The sequence below is a fragment of the Siphateles boraxobius genome, unplaced genomic scaffold, assembly GCF_051911475.1.
Source record: "Siphateles boraxobius isolate OS27281-9 unplaced genomic scaffold, OSU_SipBor_1 41, whole genome shotgun sequence".
In the NCBI taxonomy this organism is placed as follows: domain Eukaryota; kingdom Metazoa; phylum Chordata; class Actinopteri; order Cypriniformes; family Leuciscidae; genus Siphateles; species Siphateles boraxobius.
Window position 1 is genome coordinate 33,652,917 of NW_027509042.1, and position 22,129 is coordinate 33,675,045.

Here is a 22,129-nt window from a genome sequence, read left to right on the forward strand (position 1 = left end):
CAGCACTTGAATACGAAAACACTCTGCCTGCTGTACCAGCTCTCGCTGTATGTCTCCAGCTCTCAAGGTTCAGTCAAACGACCACTCTTCCCATTGCATAAATAACTCAGTCCATTCAGTCAAAACTCTTTCCAATCCGTTTGTACACTGCGGGTTTCGGCTGCGGGGCGCGTGCGAGTCCCAGGAGCTTCTCTCTCCCGCTCTCTCCTTCCTGGCAGCTTATATGCGGTCTCCATGCCAATCACTGCAATCAGGCACAGGTGTTCATCATCTGCACTTGACCTACTTACTCACAACACAGCTCACTGACTCGTCTCTCGCTACAGACTTTGCAATACCACGCCCCCCTCGCCACATACCCCCACCGCCCGACTCAGGCCGGGGAGCCGTCCGGCCTGTAGCCTCCCCCCCTACCCCTCCTCCTGGAGAGGAAGTCGGCCACAGCCATCTGAGCACCCGGCCTGTGGAGCACCTGGAATTTAAAAGGCTGTAAAGCAAGATACCAACGGGTGATCTGCGCGTTGGTATCCTTCATGCGGTGGAGCCACTGCAGGGGAGCGTGGTCCGAACAGAGGGTGAACTCCCGCCCCAGGAGGTGGTAGCGGAGGGTGAGAACAGCCCACCGGATGGCTAAACACTATTTCTCAATGGTGCTGTACATCGTCTCTCTCTTAGAGAGCTTTCGACTGATGTACAGCACCGGCCGCTCTTCACCCTCCAACTCCTGGGACAGGACCGTGCCCAGCCCCCTGTCCGATACGTCTATTTGTAGGATGAAAGGGAGAGAAAAGTCAGGGGCATGTAAAAGCGGCCCGCCACACAGAGCAGCCTTTATCCGGGTGAAAGCCTGCTGACACTGCTCCGTCCACTGGACCGTATCTGGTGCGTCCTTTTTAGTTGGATCAGTCAGCGGCTTAGCGAGGTCCGAATAATTAGGCACAAACCTTCTGTAATAACCCGCTAGCCTCAGGAACTGTCTAACCTCCTTTTTGCTCTTGGGTCTTGGACAGGTCGCAACCGCTGCCGTCTTATCAATTTGGGGACGCACCTGTCCGTGAACCAAGTGGAAGCCCAGATACCCCCATATCCAGCATAGCCTCTAATTCATTCTGATCTACCTTTTTCTTGTGTTCAGGCAAACGATATGGGCGGCAGCGCACCACCACACCCGGTTCCGTCTCAATGTGGTGCTGAATGAGGTCCGTTCGGCCAGGCAGGGGCGAGAACACATCAGCAAATTCAGCTTGTAAATTTTTAATGTCAGTGAGCTGGGAGGGTGAGAGGTGATCTCCACCAAGAGCCAGCGAGAGAGATTGTGGTTTTGTGGTCGCTTGTGTCACGAGATCCTCCTCTCCGCTCACTACCGTCGCCAGCATCACTGACTCGGTCTCAACCCACTTTTTGAGGAGGTTGAGATGATAAATTTGATTTGCTCCGCCCCTATCTGTTCGAACCACTTCATAATTGAGATCGCTAACCCGCCGTGTGACCTCAAACGGTCCTTGCCACTTGGCGAGTAATTTAGAGCTGGAAGTAGGGAGTAATACAAGTACTTTATCTCCCGGTGCAAATTGACGCAGTCTAGCCCCCCCTGTTGTACAGCTGACTCTGTCTGCCCTGGACCTGTAACAAATTCTCCATTGATAGCCGCCAGAAAGTGTGGAGTTTTGTTCTCAGGTCCAAGACATACTGAATTTCGTTTTTACTAGCGGACGGTTGTCCTCCCAAGTTCGTAAAGCTCGCGAATAGTTCGTGACACAAACGCCGTGCCCTGATCGGTGAGAATCTCCTTAGGGATTCCCACCCGGGAGATTAACGAGAAGAGCGCGCTTGCAACACTTTTGGCAGAAATGTTACGGAGGGGGACTGCTTCGGGGTACCGCGTTGCGTAATCCACCAGGACTAACGCAAAGCGGTGCCCACGTGCTGACCGTTCTAATGGCCCGATGAGGTCCATACCAATTCGTTCGAAGGGGACCTGCATTAATGGAAGGGGGCACAATGGTGCTTTTGGATTGGCTGGTGGATTCACCAACTGACATTCACGACAAGACGCGCACCACCTGCGCACGTTCTCGTGAATGCCCGGCCAAAAGAATCGGGCCATGAGACGGTTTAGTGTCGCCGTTTGACCTAAATACCCGACCATTGGATTACAGTGAGCCGCCTGAAAAAGCATTTTTAGGAACAAACAACTGTGTTGTATCTTCTTTTGATTGGGTGTCTTGGGTCACCCGATACAACTTATCTTTCAAAATAGCAAAGTAGGGGTAAGAGAGCGGTTGGTCTGGGTGGAGTACCTGGCCATCGATAGAACGGACCTGATCAAACGCACGTTTTAACGTCTCGTCCTGGGACTGCTCCAGGGGAAAATTATCGCGCTCTGTGAGGATGGTTCTCTCCAGAGCACTCCGTTCCCCCGCAGCAGAAGCAAGAGGTCCCGGCTCAGCATCTCCCACCTGAACAACCGCTGTCTTCCCCTTGCTTTTCTTTTTCCAAGAGGCATCCGCGCACAAAGACCCCAATAATTTACTAAAAGCCGGCCAATTCGTTCCCAGAATTAGTGGATGCCGGAGGTGTGGGTTAACTGCTACCTCTATGCTATGTTTTTGTCCCCTAAATTGAATTACCACAGGCATTATAGGATAACTCACCACCACCCCGTGCACACACCGCACCTTAACCATGCTGTTGTTATCCAATGCCCCAGGTTGAATCAGGCTTTGATGAATGGAGGTTTGGTTGCAGCCTGAATCCACCAAAGCCTGATAAGTACCCCCCTTGATACTCACTGGTATCTGGTACAGGCCAGTTTGATCGGGGGCAGCCTGCGGCGCATCGGGGACCCGGATCAGTGTCCCCACCTCCATCACCGGACACAGGTTTGGGGAGAGAAGGGGACGAGAGAGAGAGAGAGGGAGAGAGAGAGACAGATGGGAGGGGCTCGCCGACCCCTGGGCACACCACCATGTGATCCTCCGCCAGTTGGATGGCCTGGTCCAGCGACGTCGGGCTGTGGCACTGGACCCACTGTGCGGTTTTCTTGGGCAGCTTCGCGATGAACTGTTCCAGTACCACCTTGTTGATGACATCCTCGACGTCGCCTCCGTCGGCCATCAGCCATCTGCGGCAGGAGTCCCGGAGCTGCTGCGCCATGACGAAGGGCCGGCCGGACTCGTCCAGGCCCAGGGACCTGAACCGCTGGCAATGTTATTCCGGGGTTTTAAAATTTAAATTTCAACATTTTTTAAATTTCTCATTGTTTTGTCTTATTCTTCATCGAGCAATGATACGCGAGTATTGCGTTTTATTTACCTCAGCTAAATAAGATACGTAATTATTCAAACACAACCTACAACTTAATTTTTTCTAGTTTGACTAATGTAGCTTCGCTCGCACTCTTTAGATTTTCAGTTGATTAGTCTGCATTTAGTCTCATTCGTTTCTTTGCTCCTCTGTATTTGTTGATGTTTCCTGGACTCATTCCGGTTACTGGCCTTTATCAATGGGCTTTCGACTATGCTCCCCTGTCAGCCATGTAAAGAACCCTTTTTATGTTTCATTTATTATACTTAAAATAAATGTGTATATTCGTTTATTTCTTTCTTTTTTTCTTTTTTTACAAATGTATGACTTTTGGAAGTGCAATTTGATTACCATATGCAGTTTTAATAAAGTTGAATTAACGTAACCTTCTGTCAATTTTACTCTTCAAAGTGTACACTTGCAGGTGTTGATTATAATTAGAGTAATTTACTGATAACCTCATTAATAATAAGGGTAAACATAATATAATTGTTGAATATAATTAGACAAATATAAATCTAACAACTGACTAACTAAAAATTAACCTCAAAACATAAAATGCTAAATGGGAAATATTGATATCTAGAATAAAAAAAAATATTGTCCGAACGTCGTCTCTCAGTTGCTGAATGTCGTGCAACAACGTTGCTACAGCCCTGTCGTTGAAATGAATGGCTGGAGGCAAGCAAGTAAGGACCCAAATGTAAACTTTAATTAAAAAACACTAATCGAACACAAAACAAAGGCATGGGGAGGCATGAAACAGAAAACTGAAAACAAGAACAAGAAACTGGAAAAGTAACATTCACACGCAACATACAATCCACGAGAAAAGACACAGGGCAAACATGAGGGCTTAAATACACTGACTAATTACAAGACAAAGAACACCTGCAGACAATGATCAGACAATTAACAAATGACAAGACACATGGCAGGATCACATGACAAACAGGGAATCACATGACAGACAAGAACAAGGAACAAGACACAAAACCCACAACGTGACATAGCCCCCCTCTATGGCCGGCTCCCGATGCCCATCAAAACAAAAAAACACAATAGTTCAGGAGGGTGGTGAAGCGGAGGCGGTCTTGAGGGAGGGCTGCAGGGCCAGGTACGTGCAGGGGAACGGGACCAGGGCATTGCATTGGCAGACCTGGGTCGTGGAGCGTGGGCGGACCTGGGTTGTGGAGCGTGGGTGGACCAGGCTGTGCAGGCGACCAGGGCGGAGCAGGCGGTGCAGGAAACCAGGGCGGAGCAGGCTGTGCAGGCGACCAGGGCGGAGCAGACTGCGCAGACAATCCACAGACAGTTGAGCAGACAGTTCAGGGGGCCAGGGCGGACCAGACAGTTCAGGGGGTCAGGGCGGACCAGACAGTTTAGGGGACCAGGGAGGACCAGACAGTTCAGGTGGCCAGGGTGGACCATACAGTTCAGGTGGCCAGGGCGGACCAGACAGTTCAGGTGGCCAGGGTGGACCAGACAGTTCAGGTGGCCAGGGTGGACCAGAAAGTTCAGGTGGCCAGGGCGGACCAGACAGTTAAGGGGACCAGAGTGGACCAGACAGTTCAGGTGGCGAGGGCGGACCAGACAATTCAGGTGACCAGGGTGGACCAGACAGTTCAGGTGGCCAGGGCGGACCAGACAGTTCAGGTGGCCAGGGCGGACCAGACAGTTCAGGTGACCATGGTGGCGCGCCCTCCATGGTCCCATCAGGGAATCACATGACAGATGAGATCAAGGAACAAGACACAATACCCACACCGTGACAGTCGTGTCGTACAATTCTACTTTGTTACAATGTTGTGAGCACGTAGACAGCAACGTTGCCATAGCAGAAATGTGTTTGCTGGGATATCACTACGATCTTTTTTTAAAAAGACAGAGCAAATTATCATGCAACCTCAGAGGGATGCCCAATCTTGTGCATAAAACTGTATCTGTGATGGCCAATAACTTTTTCTACTCTCATTTTTTGAACATTAAATGTGTGATGATGCTAAAACTGACCTGCTTTTGGATGTGTTACCATATAGGCAGCCATCCATACAGGTTTATGTCTGATGTGGGGATCTGTTGCTGATTATATGATATCATGTCATGTCATGATTGGTCACATGACACATCAAACCAAAGGTCAACGTCAAACCTTGTACTGAATACTAGGGATGTGCCCGTAGCTGAATGCTGTGTTCGGAAAGGAAATTACATATTCTACGGAGCCCCTAAACAGGCCTTGGTGATGGAAAAAAATATGAGATTGTAGGAAAAAATATATTTCAATGTTTTTGCATTATCTCACAATTATATAGTTGGGTAATTAGATTCTATATATTTTGCGGGCATCAGGGAGCCACTATCAATATGTGGGGTATTACAATTTTTTTTTCGAATTCGCGATCACACGTACTCTGTGTATAGGGAGCAGCGGTACTAACCACACATTTTACAAAATAAGATTTTTGTCAATGAAGCCCAGGATCTGTTGTGCACCAAATCCTCTGACATAGCTCTATCAGTCATCTCTCCTTACTGTCTTCACATGATAAGTGAAATCTGATGTACTGTAATGTAACAAACTACCGCAGCAAGCCTAACCATGTCCCTTTAGGGCCTCCGTTGAATGCGTTTTTCATTTTTTGTGCCTTTTAGAATTCTGATTTAGGCTTCGGGCATAGCCTTATTAAAGACAATACTTTTTAAATTGAACTTGAGTGCAAATGACATTTGAGAGCTCAGGTGGAGGGTAAGATTTTCAGTTAATAAAGGATGCAATTTGATCTGTTGGCCTCCATTGTCAAAGCTATCATTTGACTTCAGAAGAGAAACTGTCCAGAATAGTGAATGTGTCATATGTACTAAGATGTATAGGTTTAATGACATTACAAAAGGTTGAGCAAATGATGGCAAAAGGTTCATTTTTGAGTGATCTAGTCTAGAAAATAAGGTTTTTAAAAGCAGAAAACTAACAAATTGAGTCTATTAATGCTATTTTTATAACCTCTCTTTCAGATGTTGCTCATTCTCAAGGTCCAGTAAACAGCAGCCTTTACGTCCAGGTTCAGAAGAAAGACTCTCTTGAGGATATTGTGTCTGCCAGTGGGGCTTATTCAACTGACCGTGCTCCTCCTGTAGTTGAACACGCTCTTCCTCTTCCAGTGGCCAACCATCCACTACCAGCTGCAGATCATGCCCTTTCTGTCAGCAGTGACTCAGGCAACTCCACTGCTTCTGTTAAGACAGACCGCACAGATGATGCTCAACAGTCTTTGTCATGCTCAGGGCCTGTGAGCCAAGTTCCCCCTGAGACTGCAATTGGCTCTTGTGAGAACCGAGAGTTGGAACAGCTTCTGAGTGGTTCTGAGGGACCACCACATCTCTCTCATCAGAATTTCCTCTCTTTTGCCAACACAAGCCCAGGCGGTGGTGTGCGGCACCTTGTGCCTGCCCAGGTCCACGTTAACGGACAAGCAGGTGCTGAGCGTGAAACTGATATTGTTGACGACGAGTTACAGGAAAGCCAGGTTGGAGATAACAGTGCAGGCAGTCTTGAGACACTGTCCTCCTTTGAGGGTCAAGATACACCAGCTGACAGAAAAGAAGTCACTGAATCCACTGTAGTAGAAGTAGACGGACAACGTGGTACTTTCCTAGAGCGAAGTCCTAAAAAGGTGATGCCTGTACACCAGCTTCGAGGGTCTTCATCAGCACATGGACTGATAGACTACAGTGGGCAGAACGAAGGAATGTATCGCTCACAGTCATATGGTGGCCTGGTGTTGGATGGAGGACCTCGGTACATGCCACAAGCTCCTGAACGTAATACCAGCAGCCGAGAGGCAGTGCAGCGAGGGCTCAGTGCTTGGCATCAATATGGTCTTGTGGATGATCCCTTCTTTGGCTCGAATGGTACCATGCCACACTTCCCAACTCATGGAGGAGGATCACAGCAGGATGTAGAACAGTCTATAGATGCCCTAAATATGCTCATGCTTGACTTGGAGCCTTCACATACACCAGTTCCCAAATCTCAGAGTGCTCCCCCTGGTGAGAACATCTCAGCTTTCCAACCACCTTTTGCCCAGACACTAGCCAGACCTTCTTACCAGGCTGACCAGGCCATCTATAGTGTCACTGGTGGCCCACCTCTCTCTTCTTCTGCCAGTTTGGGCCAGTCCTCACAAAGATCATCACCTGCTTACCCCATGACTCCACTATCTGAGCATCATCAGAGGGGTTTTCAGTCCCCTCAGGCCCATTCACCAATCTATCAGCAAGATCCCTACAGTATCCGTGGAGGTTCCGCTACAACACCATCCCCAACTTTACCACTCCCTTCTCCAATCAAGCCCCAATATGTCTACCCAGGAACTAGCGAGGTGTCTTACTCTCCAGATCTTCAGGGCACATTCCCAGGCCCTCAGAGAAGCTACAGCACATCATCATCACCACTTCCCCCTGTTACCCTTGTAAAGGAGCCTGAGCCAAAGTCTGAGGAAGAGATGCTAAACATTGAGGGTCTTGTGGCCCAACGTGTGGCAGGTGAGGACGATGGAAACACTTTGGTCTGAATACATGATTTTTGATGCATATGCAAGATGTTTGAAATAAATAAAAAAAATTAAAAAATCTATAAATCATCTATTGGATATGTAATACATTTTCTTGGTTTTACCTCTGTAGTTTAGAGAAAACAAGAAAAAAATTTAGCTGAAGCTGGCTCACAATTATGGTTCGTTATCAAAGTTTGTAAGGGACAACTTGATGGATAATCAGGACATGATTCTAGACTCAGCGCTCATTTTGAAATCATGAGAATATATCTTAGTCTTATACTGTTTTCATATAACTCTTCAGAATATGGACAAGTTATTTCACTCACTGAAATAGAGTGCATAATCTAATTTTGAATCATATTTGACATATAAAATAATACACCAAGCACTGGTAAGCCATTAAACTGTCATCAAGTTCTCTCGTCTCCTGATTTAGTCCTATAGGAGTTAGACTAAACATATAAACATTGGAAAGGTTCCATGAAAAGTATGTCCTACTGCATGGATACACAATGAACACATGTTCTAATACTGAACTATTAAGTTGACCTACACACTAAAGAATGACGAAAGGAGATTATAGATGTCATCATTTCTCATGTGGATGTAAAGTATTCCTGACAGACAATCACGCTGTTCACATCAACACTGTGTTCTGTGTAGGAGTGAAAAGCTGCATAGATGTAAGTCACCAGCAACCAGAATAGACCCTTACCATGCTGTGCTTCAGCTACTGTACCATACATTCTCTGTCTTGAACAACATACTTTTGAATTTACAGGAAAATACATAGTAGCACCACCTTCTGGCAATTAATTGAATTGCTGGGAAGAGCTCACTCAAGCAAACTTATTCTAAGGAGGCTGTTGTGTTTCTTGTGCCACTCAGTAATAGCAGGCCACTATATCGTTTTGGTTACTTAATTATTTAGTCGCATATGGAAATCCACATACAATTACAAAAGCAGATTCTAGTAATGTAGTGTTGTCCATTAATGAAATATGACATGGTCCCGAAATTAGGATTTAGAATCACCATTTCTTCATTTTTCTTGTTGTTCACCCTTCTGTCTATGGACCACCCTTCACACCACTGATACCCCACCTGCACTCTCCTCTTCCTCTACTTCAACCCACTCCATTCCTCCACCCAGAGTACAACGCTCGCATCCGGGGCATCTCCAAGAGCATGTCCATCCGGTCCGAACATCATCGTTCCTATTCCTTCTCTGGTTTGTCCCCTCTCACAATCCTCCACCTCTCACTCTGTCCCCTACTCCCTTCTATTCTCTCTTTTTAAATCTATGTCATCTTACTTGCCTTATCTTATTTCTGTTTTATATCACTGGAATGCTTGGGTAAAGACTAATGCAAATTTAAAAATGATTTCATATCAAAACCAGATCAAAGTTTAAATTCAAAATGGCTGCTCCACTTTTACTGAAATGTCCATAACTTTTAAATGCAACCAGCTATTATCACAAATGTTGGTACACAATATTTATGGCTCGGATCTGAGGTACGTTCAGTCATCAAAAACATTGCATCCAGAGGCCACTGAATAATGTAGGGCCTGGTCTACCTTAGTAAAATGGCTGTCATTTGTGATATTAGAAACAAAATACACATTTAATAGAAATACAGTAAAGTAAGGAATATGTATGGTCTGTATATTTTCACCTGTATCAGCAAAAAGTTAAAATTAGACCCTGGTTGCACATGATCTGCATTTGTTTAAAGAACTTAGAATACACTTACATGTTCTTTAGGATCCCATTCATGTACAGTAATCCCAGATGAAGCCATGCCAACTATACGCCGACGAACCACCAGTGAGAGCCAGTTCCTCAGTAGCCAAAATGACAGTGCAGCCCTCGAGGTGTGTTCTCCATTGAAACCTGTGTCTCCAGAGTTTGTCAACACAATTGCAATGCACACAGGTGGACAACCCAAGGAGGTATATCATTTAACATATATATACATATCATTTAATTGTAACATTTTATTTAACATTGTATTGTTTTAAATAAGTTATTGTACATTTATTTTACTTCTCTCAGTTGCATTACCGTACATAACACAATAGATCATTATTGTGATAGATAACACTTGTTTTTTTTTTCATCCTATATGTTTCCTTTTCAGAAGCCTGTGCATAGTTACAGGGAGGCCTTTGAGGAGATGAAATCAGTTCCTTTTTGTCCTACCCGCAATAGTGGTGGTGAGACGCATCTCCTGTCCTGACCCCTACCTTTCCTGTGTCACCAAAAACCTTACCATATTCTCTTTAACATGTAATTTTAGTCTTCCTGCAGAAATCATGATTCACATCAAACAATAAACAAAAAAACAAACAAAAAAATATATATACAGGTCCTTCTAAAAAAATGTGCATATTGTGATAAAGTTCATTATTTTCCATAATGTAAAGATAAAAATTAAACTTTCATATATTTTAGATTCATTGCACACCAACTGAAATATTTCAGGTCTTTTATTGTTTGGTAACACTTTAGAATACGGTTCCTCCGTTAATGAATAACTACACAAGAACCAATGAGTAACACAATATTAACAATCTAGTAACTATTATTAACTAACAAGAAACTCTGATTAACAAACTAGTAAGTAATAGCGCACAGATGAAAGTGGTAGTTCACTATTAACTAATCAATAACTACTATTTTTTAATGCTTCCCAGAGAACTACTGAAAAAGTTTATTAACAATCTAGTAACTACTATTAACTAAAAAGAAACTCTGATTAACAAATTAGGAAGTAATAGTGCACAGATGAAAGTGGTACTTCAATAACTACTATATTTTTATGCTTCCCAGAGAACTACTGAAAAATGTCATAATTCATACAAAACTAATCGATAACCAATGCAGGATAAATGGCTAGCACTACATTAACATTTGAACTGCTACTGTAAACGAATACACAAGGTTGTTTACATTATCAATATGTAATAGCACAGCAGACTGTTAATAATTGGCCTATGCTGTCTATTTATCAACTGAATAATTTTAAAGAAATGGATTTTTAAATACAGTTGTCTGGACCTTACTTGTCCTGTGGCCAATTTTCCGGCATTCCTCTGGACTGACATTGAATCACTAGAGTCACGGTGACGACTGGAACATATTGAGTCATCAGCCATCCAAATACCATATACAGTGAATTTATTATTTAACCTACCTCACACAAAAATATGTTTTTATGTATGTCTCCTAGCTCATATATATACACAGTATATATATATATATATATATATATATGGGTGTGCGTGTGTGTGTGTGTGTGTGTGTGTGTGTGTGTGTGTGTGTGTGTGTGTGTGTGTGTGTGTGTGTGTGTGTGTGTGTGTGTGTGTGTGTGTGTGTGTGTGTGTGTGTGTGTGTGTGTGTGCGTGTGTGTGTTTGTGTGTGTGTATATCTTGTGAGTGAGAAGATTCTACACTTTATTGGCTTTTCATTAGTAACTACTGTAAGAATCAAGGGAACAAACTAGTAATGACTCAAGTGTTACTAAATACTTCTATGGGAATTACTAATTATTTGGATCCGTATTCTAAAGTGAAGATCATGGGAACTAACTAGTAATGACTCAAGTGTTACTATACTTCTAAAGAAATTTTCTAAAAGTATACTTAAGTTCACCAAAAATCTCAAACGCTTGAAATGACTTTTGTGTTTGGTTGCACAAATCATGACTAGATCATGTAGTAACACTTGAGTCATTACTAGTTAGTTCCCATGATCTTCACTTTAGAATACGGATCCGAATAATTAGTAATTCCCATAGAAGTATGAAGTACCACTTTCATCTATGCACTATTACTTCCTAATTCGTTAATCAGAGTTTCTTTTTAGTTAATAGTAGTTACTAGATTCTTAATAAACTTTGTCAGTAGTTCTCTGGGAAGCATTAAAAAATAGTAGTTATTGATTAGTTAATAGTGAACTACCACTTTCATCTGTGCGCTATTACTTACTAGTTCGTTAATCAGAGTTTCTTGTTAGTTAATAATAGTTACTAGATTGTTAATATTGTGTTACTCATTGGTTCTTGTGTAGTTATTCATTAACGAAGGAACCGTATTCTAAAGCAGTGTTTCCCAAACTTTTTTCAGTCGAGGCACCCTTTGAAAATTTAAAAAAAATTGTGGCACCCTACACTAGTGTTGTCACGATACTACTTTGATACTATACCTTGAAATGTATTGATTTTCAATACCACAGGGAATAACTGCCGTATATAGGCCTACTGTCATATAGATATTTTTTAATATTATCAATTTTTTTGTCCATCCATTTAAAGTCTAGGAAATCATTAATTTCTTCTGCAGAGATGACTTTACATGATGACATATTTAATTAAGGCTTTTATTCATAATTCAGCAAAACATTGCTCAATTACCATTGCAAATCTCACCTAAATGTTTGCTCACTCAGTGTAGGCCTATTTGTGTTTTTATATTGGGATAATTTAGTTATAATTGCACAAGATAGCTTGTTTTTAATATATTTTATAATGTAATAATTTCACAGTTAATCTCCAAATTAATGTATAAACAACATAAAGACAGTATATTTTAAATAATGGTTTAATGGCATCTTTTTTATGAATGAAGCCCAGTATCACTGATACCAATACTGCTACTGATGTCAGGAAATACACAGAAATTGAATAAAGTTATCAAACACTTTACAGTCTTCACTGCATAAATAATAAATTAAATATAGATTAATCCTTATTAAAGCTACAAGCGTTCTTTAGTCAAGAGCAGTGAGTAATTTTCTCTGTTACCTGTTCTTTGAATCTGTTGTCACTGCTGCACTTGTTTATCTCACACGCGTCCCATCTTCTCACAACTCTAATTTAAGATTTTAACTAATTTAAGACTGCTCTCATGAGGATACTCAACAAAACGGACATTTTGTCATAACTGTGTGTTATTATTCGTTCAAGCACGAAAGAGAAGTCGATTCTGGCACGCGATGCGCGTCGTCCTGTGTCAGCAGGACATTCACAGACAGCGCGTTCTCTTTTGTCTTTTCGCGGTTGCATGGTTTAAAAGCATTTGCATGAATAAGAACGTGATTATATAATGTAAGGCTAGCCAAAGGATGACAGAAAAAAACGGATGCTGCGTTAATTGTGTTTAAATATTTTTTAACGCGTTAAACTGAAAAACATTAATCGCACGCGTTACCGTTGACAGCAGCACGGACATAACCGATGTGTTTGTGAATATGCGGCAAGACGGACGTTGTGACAATGTTTCGTGTGTATTTGACCGTAAGCGCAACAAGCCATGAAAAAGAGGCAGCTTTATGTGTGGACGCTGGGAATGAAGCACGAGAATAAAATCATGAGGAACCCCCGCAATTCAACGAACGCGGAAAACTTATGAGTTGCATTTTTTATTATAAATTTGTGTGCATTATTTGTTGTTATTAGACGCTTCCGACGATGCGAGATTGATGATACATTTATTATTTTTTTTTTTACACATTTTAGCAATTTAAAAATGTTTAATGGAGTTTTTACACGGCACCCCTGCTCTCGCCAGAAGGCACCCCAGGGTGCCGCGGCACCCCGTTTGGGAAACGCTGTTCTAAAGTGTTACCTATTGTTTTAATACTGATGATTTTGGCATAAAGCTCCAGAAAACCCAAAATTCCTATCTCAAAAAATTTGCATATCATGAAAAGGGTCTCTAAACGAGCTATTAATCTAATCATCTGAATCAACTAATTAACTCTAAACACCTGCAAAAGATTCCTGAGGCTTTTAAAAACTCCCAGCCTGTTTCATTACTCAAAACCGCAATCATGGGTAAGACTGCCGACCTGACTGCTGTCCAGAAGGCCATCATTGACACCCTCAAGCAAGAGGGTAAGACACAGAAAGAAACTGCGGCGTGGCATGGAGGCAATCAGCCTGTGGCACTGCTGAGGTGTTATGGAGGCCCAGAATGCTTCGATAGCGGCCTTAAGCTCATCCAGAGTGTTGGGTCTTGCGTCTCTCAACTTTCTCTTCACAATATCCCACAGATTCTCTATGGGGTTCAGGTCAGGAGAGTTGGCAGGCCAATTGAGCACAGTAATACCATGGTCAGTAAACCATTTACCAGTGGTTTTGCCACTGTGAGCAGGTGCCAGGTCGTGCTGAAAAATGAAATCTTCATCTCCATAAAGCTTTTCAGCAAATGGGTTATTAATAAATGATCTATTTTTGCACCGCCAATCATCTTGTCATGCCATACCTTCCTAACTCCTCTCTAAACCTCGGGCTACAGCACCTGACTTAGGACAGTCTCAAGGGACTTCCTTTGTGAAACATGGTGGCAGCGGTTCTTCCAGGCCATTAGGAGGTTGGTCAACAAGGAATGGTGGTGGCATTTTTTTTTTTTTTTTGTGGCAGGAAGAAGCATTTTTTTTCTCACAATGACACCAAAGAAAGGTGAGGTGCTAAAGTATACAAGGATGTTAAAACCAAGTGTGGATGTTTTGGATCCTGACCAATCAGGAAGAGTGGAGGTCAGTGATCAGGAAGCAGAAATAGCTGACAGGAGGACAGATCCAGTCAGAGATGTTCTGCAGACATTCTTGCAATGACAACAAGAAAGAGATGAGCGATGGGAGAAAGAGTTACAACGTCAAGAGCATAGATGGCGGACACTCCAACATCAGTTTTCGCAAATAGAGTCTGAAGTACATCAGCAAAGGCAAGAGAAACAGTCAAAGGGAGGAATGACAGTCCCACATAGGAATGACAGGAATGGAATGACAGTCCCACGAGTCCCCCCGCCATCAGCTGAAAGATTGTATTCGCCACCAGGCATTCATCCGCATAGGCAGACTCTGCAGGTTGACCGTGACAATGCTTCGACATCAGCTCAGGTACATGACACTACAGAACACCGACAGAGATCTTCTTAGTCAAGTTATGAAAGTCCAAGAATGCTACCATGGAAGGATGAAGAGGATATAGAGCATTACTTGACAACATTTGAGCACATCGCTAATGCATGCAGATGGCCAAGACAGGATTGGGCGTTACATCTTTTACCCCTCTTACAGGCAAAGCGAGGGCAGCCTATGTGGCCATGGAACCGGAGGAATCCTTGGAGTACAATCACGTCAGGCAAGCCATTCTAGATAAATTTGAGATTAACTCTGAAACTTACCGTCAAAGATTCAGGTCTTACGGCCTGCGAGAAGACGAAACTGCAAAAGAACTTCAAGTAAGACTGAAGGATTTGTATGAGAAGTTGATGAAGCCCAGACACAGAGCAAAGGAAGAGGTTGGTGACCAGATCATTTTGGAACAGTTTCTCAAACTTCTGAACCCTGAAACAAGAACGTGGGTAAAACAAAACAACCCCACGTCATCAAAACAGGCGGCAGAGATTGCAGAAACTTTCATGGCTGCAAGACGTTCAGTGTATCCGCCAGGACGGTGGAGAAGTAACAATAACAGCTCAACTGGTAAGGCTGCAGACGCCTTTAGCAGTGGTCTTAGTAACTCTACTGCATACACACATACTTCACAAACTAGAGCTGGTGGTAATGCAGGTAGTCAGCAAATGCCATGTAAACAATATAAAACCAGGCCTATGTTAGTATGTCATAGTGGTGGGCAGGAAGGACACAAAAAAATAGATTGCCCATTGCAAAATGTTACTAACACTCGACTGTGTTATGTACCCAGACCGCCCCATAGTTTAGAGGAAGCAAGAGTGAACAGGGATACGGTGACGATGGTGAAGATAGGTAGTAAATGGTTTAAGGCTCTGGTGGATTCCGGGTCAAGCCAAACTCTGGTCAGAGAGGAATGTTTGGAGGGACAGAGTAGTTCAGGGCGGGGCAAAGTAAGTGTTTGTTGCATCCATGGGGATGTAAAAGAATACCCCAAACTTGATCTGACTGTCGAAATTGACAACCAGTCTTATGTGCTGTCAGTAGGCATTGTGGAACAAGCTCCCTATCCAGTCATCTTGGGCAGAGATGTTCCAGTATTGGTAGATCTTCTACAGGATGACAAGGAGCTAGCTGAGGCTAGAGTAGTCACAAGGGCGCAGGTTAAACAGGAAGAGTGTACCAGACAGGCTTTGCAGGGCTTACCTTTTGCAGAGGTTCCCAGGCCTAAGAAGTCGAGACGGGAGAAACGCCAAAAGAAAGTTGAGGGCACCAAAATTTTGGACCACTTGCCTAAACCAGTTGTTGTCGACATGGAGCAGATTCCACATAATATAGTGCAATTACAGAGGGATGATAAGACATTACAACCATTGTTTGAGAAAGCAAGCAGGCTGGATACACAGAAAATGTTTTCCCAGAAAGAACACTATCAGGTAAAAGACGATAGGCTGTATTGGCAAGGTGAAGAGGGTCAAAGGTTGGTAGTTCCTGTTCCTATGAGGAAGCGAGTGTTACAATTAGGTCATTCATTGCATTGGTCGGGACATTTGGGGCAACAAAAGACAAAAGAATTGCTAGCAGGTTTCATTGGCCTAGACTGTATATGGGTGTAGTAGATTTTTGTAAATCTTGTCCGGAATGTCAGTTGACGAGTCCATCGAAAAGAGGTGATAGAGCACCTTTGGTGAGTCTCCCAATCATTGACGTTCCTTTTACTCGCATTGCCATAGATATCGTGGGACCTTTGGAAAGGAGTGGGGCAGGGAATCGTTATATTCTTGTGGTTGCAGATTACGCTACTAGATATCCGGAGGCATTCCCCCTCAGAAATATTAAAACCAGACATATTGTTAATGCCCTTATTCAGCTGTTTTTAAGGGTAGGCATTCCCAGAGAAATAATCACTGACCAGGGAACCAATTTTACATCAAAACAAATCAAACAGGTCTACTCCATGTTAGGCATACGTCCCATAAAGACCACACCTTATCACCCGCAGACCGATGGTATGGTCGAAAGGTTTAATCAAACACTGAAAGCCATGCTTTGCAAGTTCGTGTCTGAAACTGTGTCAGATTGGGACCATTGGTTACCTTACCTGCTCTTCGCCTACAGAGAGGTACCACAGTCATCCACGTGTTATTCACCTTTTGAGTTACTTTATGGACGACAGGTACGAGGGCCATTGGATGTCTTGAAGGAGACCTGGGAAGGAGACAATCCTGCAGAGCAAGCAAACATCTTGTCCTATGTCATTAGGATGAGGGAAAAGATGGACATACTGGCAGAGATGGTACGGCTTAACATGTCTGAGGCACAACAACGACAAAAAGCCTGGTACGACCAGTCTTCAAGGAAGAGGACTTTAATCCCGGGCCAGAAGGTTTTGTTGCTTCTCCCAACATCTGACAACGGTTTGCTGGCCAAGTGGCAAGGGCCATACGAGGTGCTACGGAAGATGGGTCCTACCAACTATGAGATTTCTGTACCTGACCGTCGTAAAAAGTCTCAGATCTTCCATATCAACCTCCCTATTAGGGAGGGTTGGTGGTTTGCTCTGTTACAAGAGTATAACATTATGTGAGTTCTATTGTTGATAGAGAGCTGTATCAGCAATTTGCCTTTGTGTTTAATGGGCAGAGGTTTTAGTGCTGCTTTGTTAGCATTCATCATGTATTTTTTAAATTTTTATTTATTTTTGTTATTAATAATTTGTACTTTGCACGGATTGTTTTTGGATTATTAATAAATGATCTATTTTTGCACCGCCAATCATCTTGTCATGCCATACCTTCCTAACTCCTCTCTAAACCTAGGGCTACAGCACCTGACTTAGGACAGTCTCAAGGGACTTCCTTTGTGACAGAAGCGAGATTCCAAACAAACCAAGTTAGCTCGCACCTCCCTCAATGAATTCCAATTCGTCAGAATCAACACCCTCACTAGCATGCCAATTGTGAGTTAGCGCCAGCTAACAAACGAAACTCACACACTAAATCCCTACAATCTGATATTCACTCTGTTCAGCATAATTTCACCAACGTTAGCGAGAGTTACCCAAGTTTAGTCGAGCGTACCTCATTTTTTTTCAAGAAGGATATTTTCACACACAGTTCACATCCAAAAAAGTCAGCACTAGCAGCTACTCACCTGTCCAGAAGAAACAGTGCAACCTCGGCGTCCGATTTAAAATATTTCAGTTCTTTAAGTTCTCTCCACCTTTCAAAAGCCTTCCCGATAACTATTCGTGTCTTGGAATAAACACAATGGTATTCCCTCGCCCTAATACTCCTCCTCCTCTTGGGGATTGACTCAGGCATGTCAATTTCTCTTGTTTGTTGATAGACGCTGGCTTCTTCTTCAGCTCCAACTTCGCGTACAGCCGTGCACGGGTGCAAAACCTCACAACACCCACCCCCTGTCGGTGATTGGTTGGAACACTATTTATTTTGGTTTTGAGTGGTTGGTGAAACCAATTGTTTTTGTGTGCAGATCTCAGAGCCTAGGCTGCCTAAAGAGACACGTTTTTTTGACGGCCTTCTTATGGGGCGGGCAACTAGCGGATCGTTAGGAAAGATTAGATGAATGTGATCATTTATGTTTGGGCCTTTTTTAGTGCCTGAAATCGCTGATACAACCTTTAATTGTATACCGCTTACAGAATGTGAAAACCATTGAATACTTCCATTCCATCATAATATTAATTCATTTGTTGAAATTTGTTTTGGATGGACTAAGCACATATGGAAGTTATGGCTTTCAAATACCAAACAATGATGAAAATATTTTTGGAAAGAATTTGCATTGAATACTGACCTTACATAGAATTGCTGAATCTCCTGTGACAAGGGATGCTGCATGTGAAAAACTGTTCTGTGGCCAGGTTAGGCTAAATGCTGAATGCTTAAATGTCTTTTACCCTGACCTATTTATTTGTTTATTTATTTATTTATCAGCATGTTTTAAGGTGTGAGAAGTGGTCCATGTATAACGGGAGGTTTGATACTATGTATCAGTACATAGTAACTGATTTTGTTGTTGTAACTACCTCTGAAATTAGAGATACTTTCCATATGTATTTTGTGAGTAGTTTAGCTCCTTCACGCAAAGCTAATGATTTAAGGGAAGCCTATTATAAAACTTGAAGTGACTTTCCCACTTTCAACACTTGTATATTTCCCTGCTTGACTCGTGTCTTACTTGTGGCTTCTGAGTTTGGCCATTTTCATGAATCAAGGGCACCTCCTTACTGATTAAATTATTGACATTATTTACCTCAAATATGTATAACATTTTTGAGATGGAGAGCTTAAACCTAACAATCAAAGTATTTTTTTCCCTGCCTTTTCCCCCTTTTGTTTAAATAGGCCATTCTGGGCAGGCCACTCTGCCAGCCACAGGCCTGAAGGCCCAGAACCCTGCAGAAGCTCTGGTACAACAAAGCAGCTCAGGTGAGCTCCTATAAAACCAGTATAGTCCACTGTAAACTTTTCTTTAATGTGATGAATTACGGAAATTTTTATATACTAGTTTTATATTTTCTAATTTTGTAATACTGTATTAAGTGCATTGCTTGGTTTATTAATCATTACATCAAAAATACCCCTCTGCCCCACACATCTCATCTATCTGCAGTGCTGATTTCTGCACTGCCTTCCTGCTTTGCATTCTCACCACATTCACACTGTTAATATTCTCTTCCCCTTATAACCCAGACACTAAAAGTGCCCGTTTCTTTTTTTTGACGCTATTTCTCTGCACATTCCTTGCATTTCTTCTCCATCTCTGACTATTTTGACACATACACACTGACACTACACGCTCGCTCAGAGCCCAAAGGGGGAGCTGATCAACATGTTTCATTGGCCGGTCTGTTAAAAAAAAACAAAAAAACTATACGCTGACCTTTTCTGTCCAATGCATTACACCAGCACCAAGATCCCAGCGCCACCAATTAAGCAAAACTAAACGAATGGGCCGCCGATTTATTAGAGTATTATCGCTGTCCCTCTTTCTTTTTTTATGTCAGATGTCAGATTCTGATTGTAGTGATGGTATGGAAGGTAAAAGTATTTTTTTCTGAGATGACAGTGGAAGCCCATACAATGGCATTATGTCCTTATGCTCAAGAATGCTACACATTCCCTCCTGCACACATTCACTCCTGTTAACTTCTGAAAACCCTTCTTGTTTATGTAGGTTCTACTGAAATGGTATTTCAGTATTATAGTGTACAAATATTTTGACAAAGGACTCTGATCGGTGACTCTGAAAGTTTTTTCCCAATAAAATTTAAATGATAAATAAACATGCTCAAACACCTTACATTTGTCCTAATAAGGCAGCATAAAGTGTAACAAAAAGAAAAATACATATTTAATGATTCAACCTACTCCGACTCACTTGTCTGAATCATGTTCAGGTGTGTTTCCCTTACAAAAATAAGTTTATTCAAGTGTTCTATTAGTATACTTATTTTAAACTAAAAATAAGAAAGTATACTTTCAGTCTACATTGTATATACATCTCAGAAATATACTTTATGTACTTCTCAGAAATATACTTTAAAATACACTTAAGTGTACTTATACTGAGAGAAAAGTCCAAGTATATTTGGCCTGTACTTGTACTCAATCTTTTGATCGAGATATAATTAAGTATTCAAAATATATTTGGCTTGTAGTTGTGTTAACTCTTTTGATCGAGTAGCCTATTAAATATCCTTTTTTTACATAGTTTTTCATATAAAGTCTTATGAAACTTAAATTGTTTGAAAATATTGATTAGAATATTGATATAAAACAGATATGTTTCTGATTCTGTGTATCTGCATTTTTGGGTAGGCTAGTCCACTGGTAGTGTACATAGGAATTTACTTTAAAGTAACAACAGGTAACTTTTCAACCTTCATAATACATTTCCAAGTCTCTTGTGATGGTACATCGACTTACAATAGTTTGAATGACACGTCTGCCATAGCCTGACGGGGTCTGTAGCGTTTTTAATTGTACTTTTAAACTTCGGGTTACTGGTAGTAACCGGCGAACAAAGAGAACTACATAATTCGACTGCTTTACGGCATATACGTCACTTCCACCACCACCCCCACTTCCTTAAAGTCGGACGTGCGAGCCAAATTTTATACAGTCATGGCCGAAGCAGCACAGAGAAAAAAGAAAGCAAAGGTTTTGTCGGAGGAAAGCAAAAAGAGAAAAAGAGAAAGTGATCGCATAAAAGGCAGAACGAGGATCAACATTGGGCCAGCTTTTTCTCGCTGGCGTGAGCTGAAAGAGGAGGAGGGGTTCCCGACAGATGCTGACTTGGCTGTCATGCTTTTGGACCAGAAAGTATATTGCGTGCATACTATCTCTTTGTTTTTTTGGCTGCCTGATTATGTTATGGAAGCTATTTTATCCTCCGTTTATCTTCATGAATGAAGTAATGACAGTAGAGTAGCGAATTATCAATATGGTAGCTAGTAAACGCTATTCTCGTTCTTTTAGCATTCTCGTTCTGATTGGAACTTTGCAATCGATGAAATGCAAATAGCAAATGTTTGACCTAAAAAGTGTAGTCTACTCAACATGTACAAACAAAGGAGGAAGATAATAATATTATCATTGAGTTCATAGCTTCTCATTTGTTACATGTGTAAAGTTACTTGATTGTGTAATTTACGATTATTGCTAGATACAGAGGCAAACGGGACACCTGCATGTGACCTCCTCCTACAGTGTTCAGGGCTATCATGGTTGTCAACAAATGCACGTGCATGTAGGATGACAGTTTACGACAGTAGTAGAGGACAATACTGTTTCCCAACTGTAGGGGGAGCCCGAGAGCAAAAAACTACCTGTTGTTACTTTAATTCTACTCTACTCTTTCCCCACCTTTGACTGAATTTTCCAGCTATCTATGTTTTCACTGTTATGAGGTAGGGGGTGCTATGACACATCTTCTAGTACATAATCTCAGGATCAAAATACAGGAGAAGAAGAAGCTGAAACTAGCATACAGTAGACAGTAGGAAACAAGTGACAGAAGATTGGCCACACAAATGTAAAATAACGTGATCATCAAACATTAAACAGCATGTAAATCAAAACTGCTTAATGTTAGCAGTGAAATGTCGAACCCATGAAGAGAAAACGACTGTGAAGTTATGGGGTTGTTGGACTCGATCTACTCCATCGGTGTTTTGATCATCTTTCTGAATCTGATCATGGCGTAGTCTTTGACAAAAATGTGATTTTTTTCAACTTTTTCGTTTAAAGTGTTGCATTTCTTTCTGAAACTTACCGAGACTCAAGTGTTGATAAAAAAGGATGCATGAAGC

At 42.2% G+C, this 22,129-nt stretch overlaps 1 protein-coding gene across 3 annotated transcripts in view; it reads left to right on the forward strand.

The window, feature by feature from the left end:
• Positions 1 to 22,129, forward strand: part of tns1a (tensin 1a) — a 320,369-nt gene that overhangs the window by 285,851 nt on the left and 12,389 nt on the right. For 2 of the 3 annotated variants that reach the window (XM_077199181.1, XM_077199182.1), the window contains 4 exons: positions 6,322 to 7,851; positions 9,634 to 9,821; positions 10,010 to 10,085; positions 19,161 to 19,244. In XM_077199181.1, the coding sequence (XP_077055296.1) occupies positions 6,322 to 7,851; positions 9,634 to 9,821; positions 10,010 to 10,085; positions 19,161 to 19,244 (1,878 nt within the window). Of the gene's footprint in view, positions 1 to 6,321; positions 7,852 to 9,018; positions 9,097 to 9,633; positions 9,822 to 10,009; positions 10,086 to 19,160; positions 19,245 to 22,129 lie in introns of all 3 variants that reach the window. The other variant, XM_077199179.1, reaches the window with a different exon arrangement.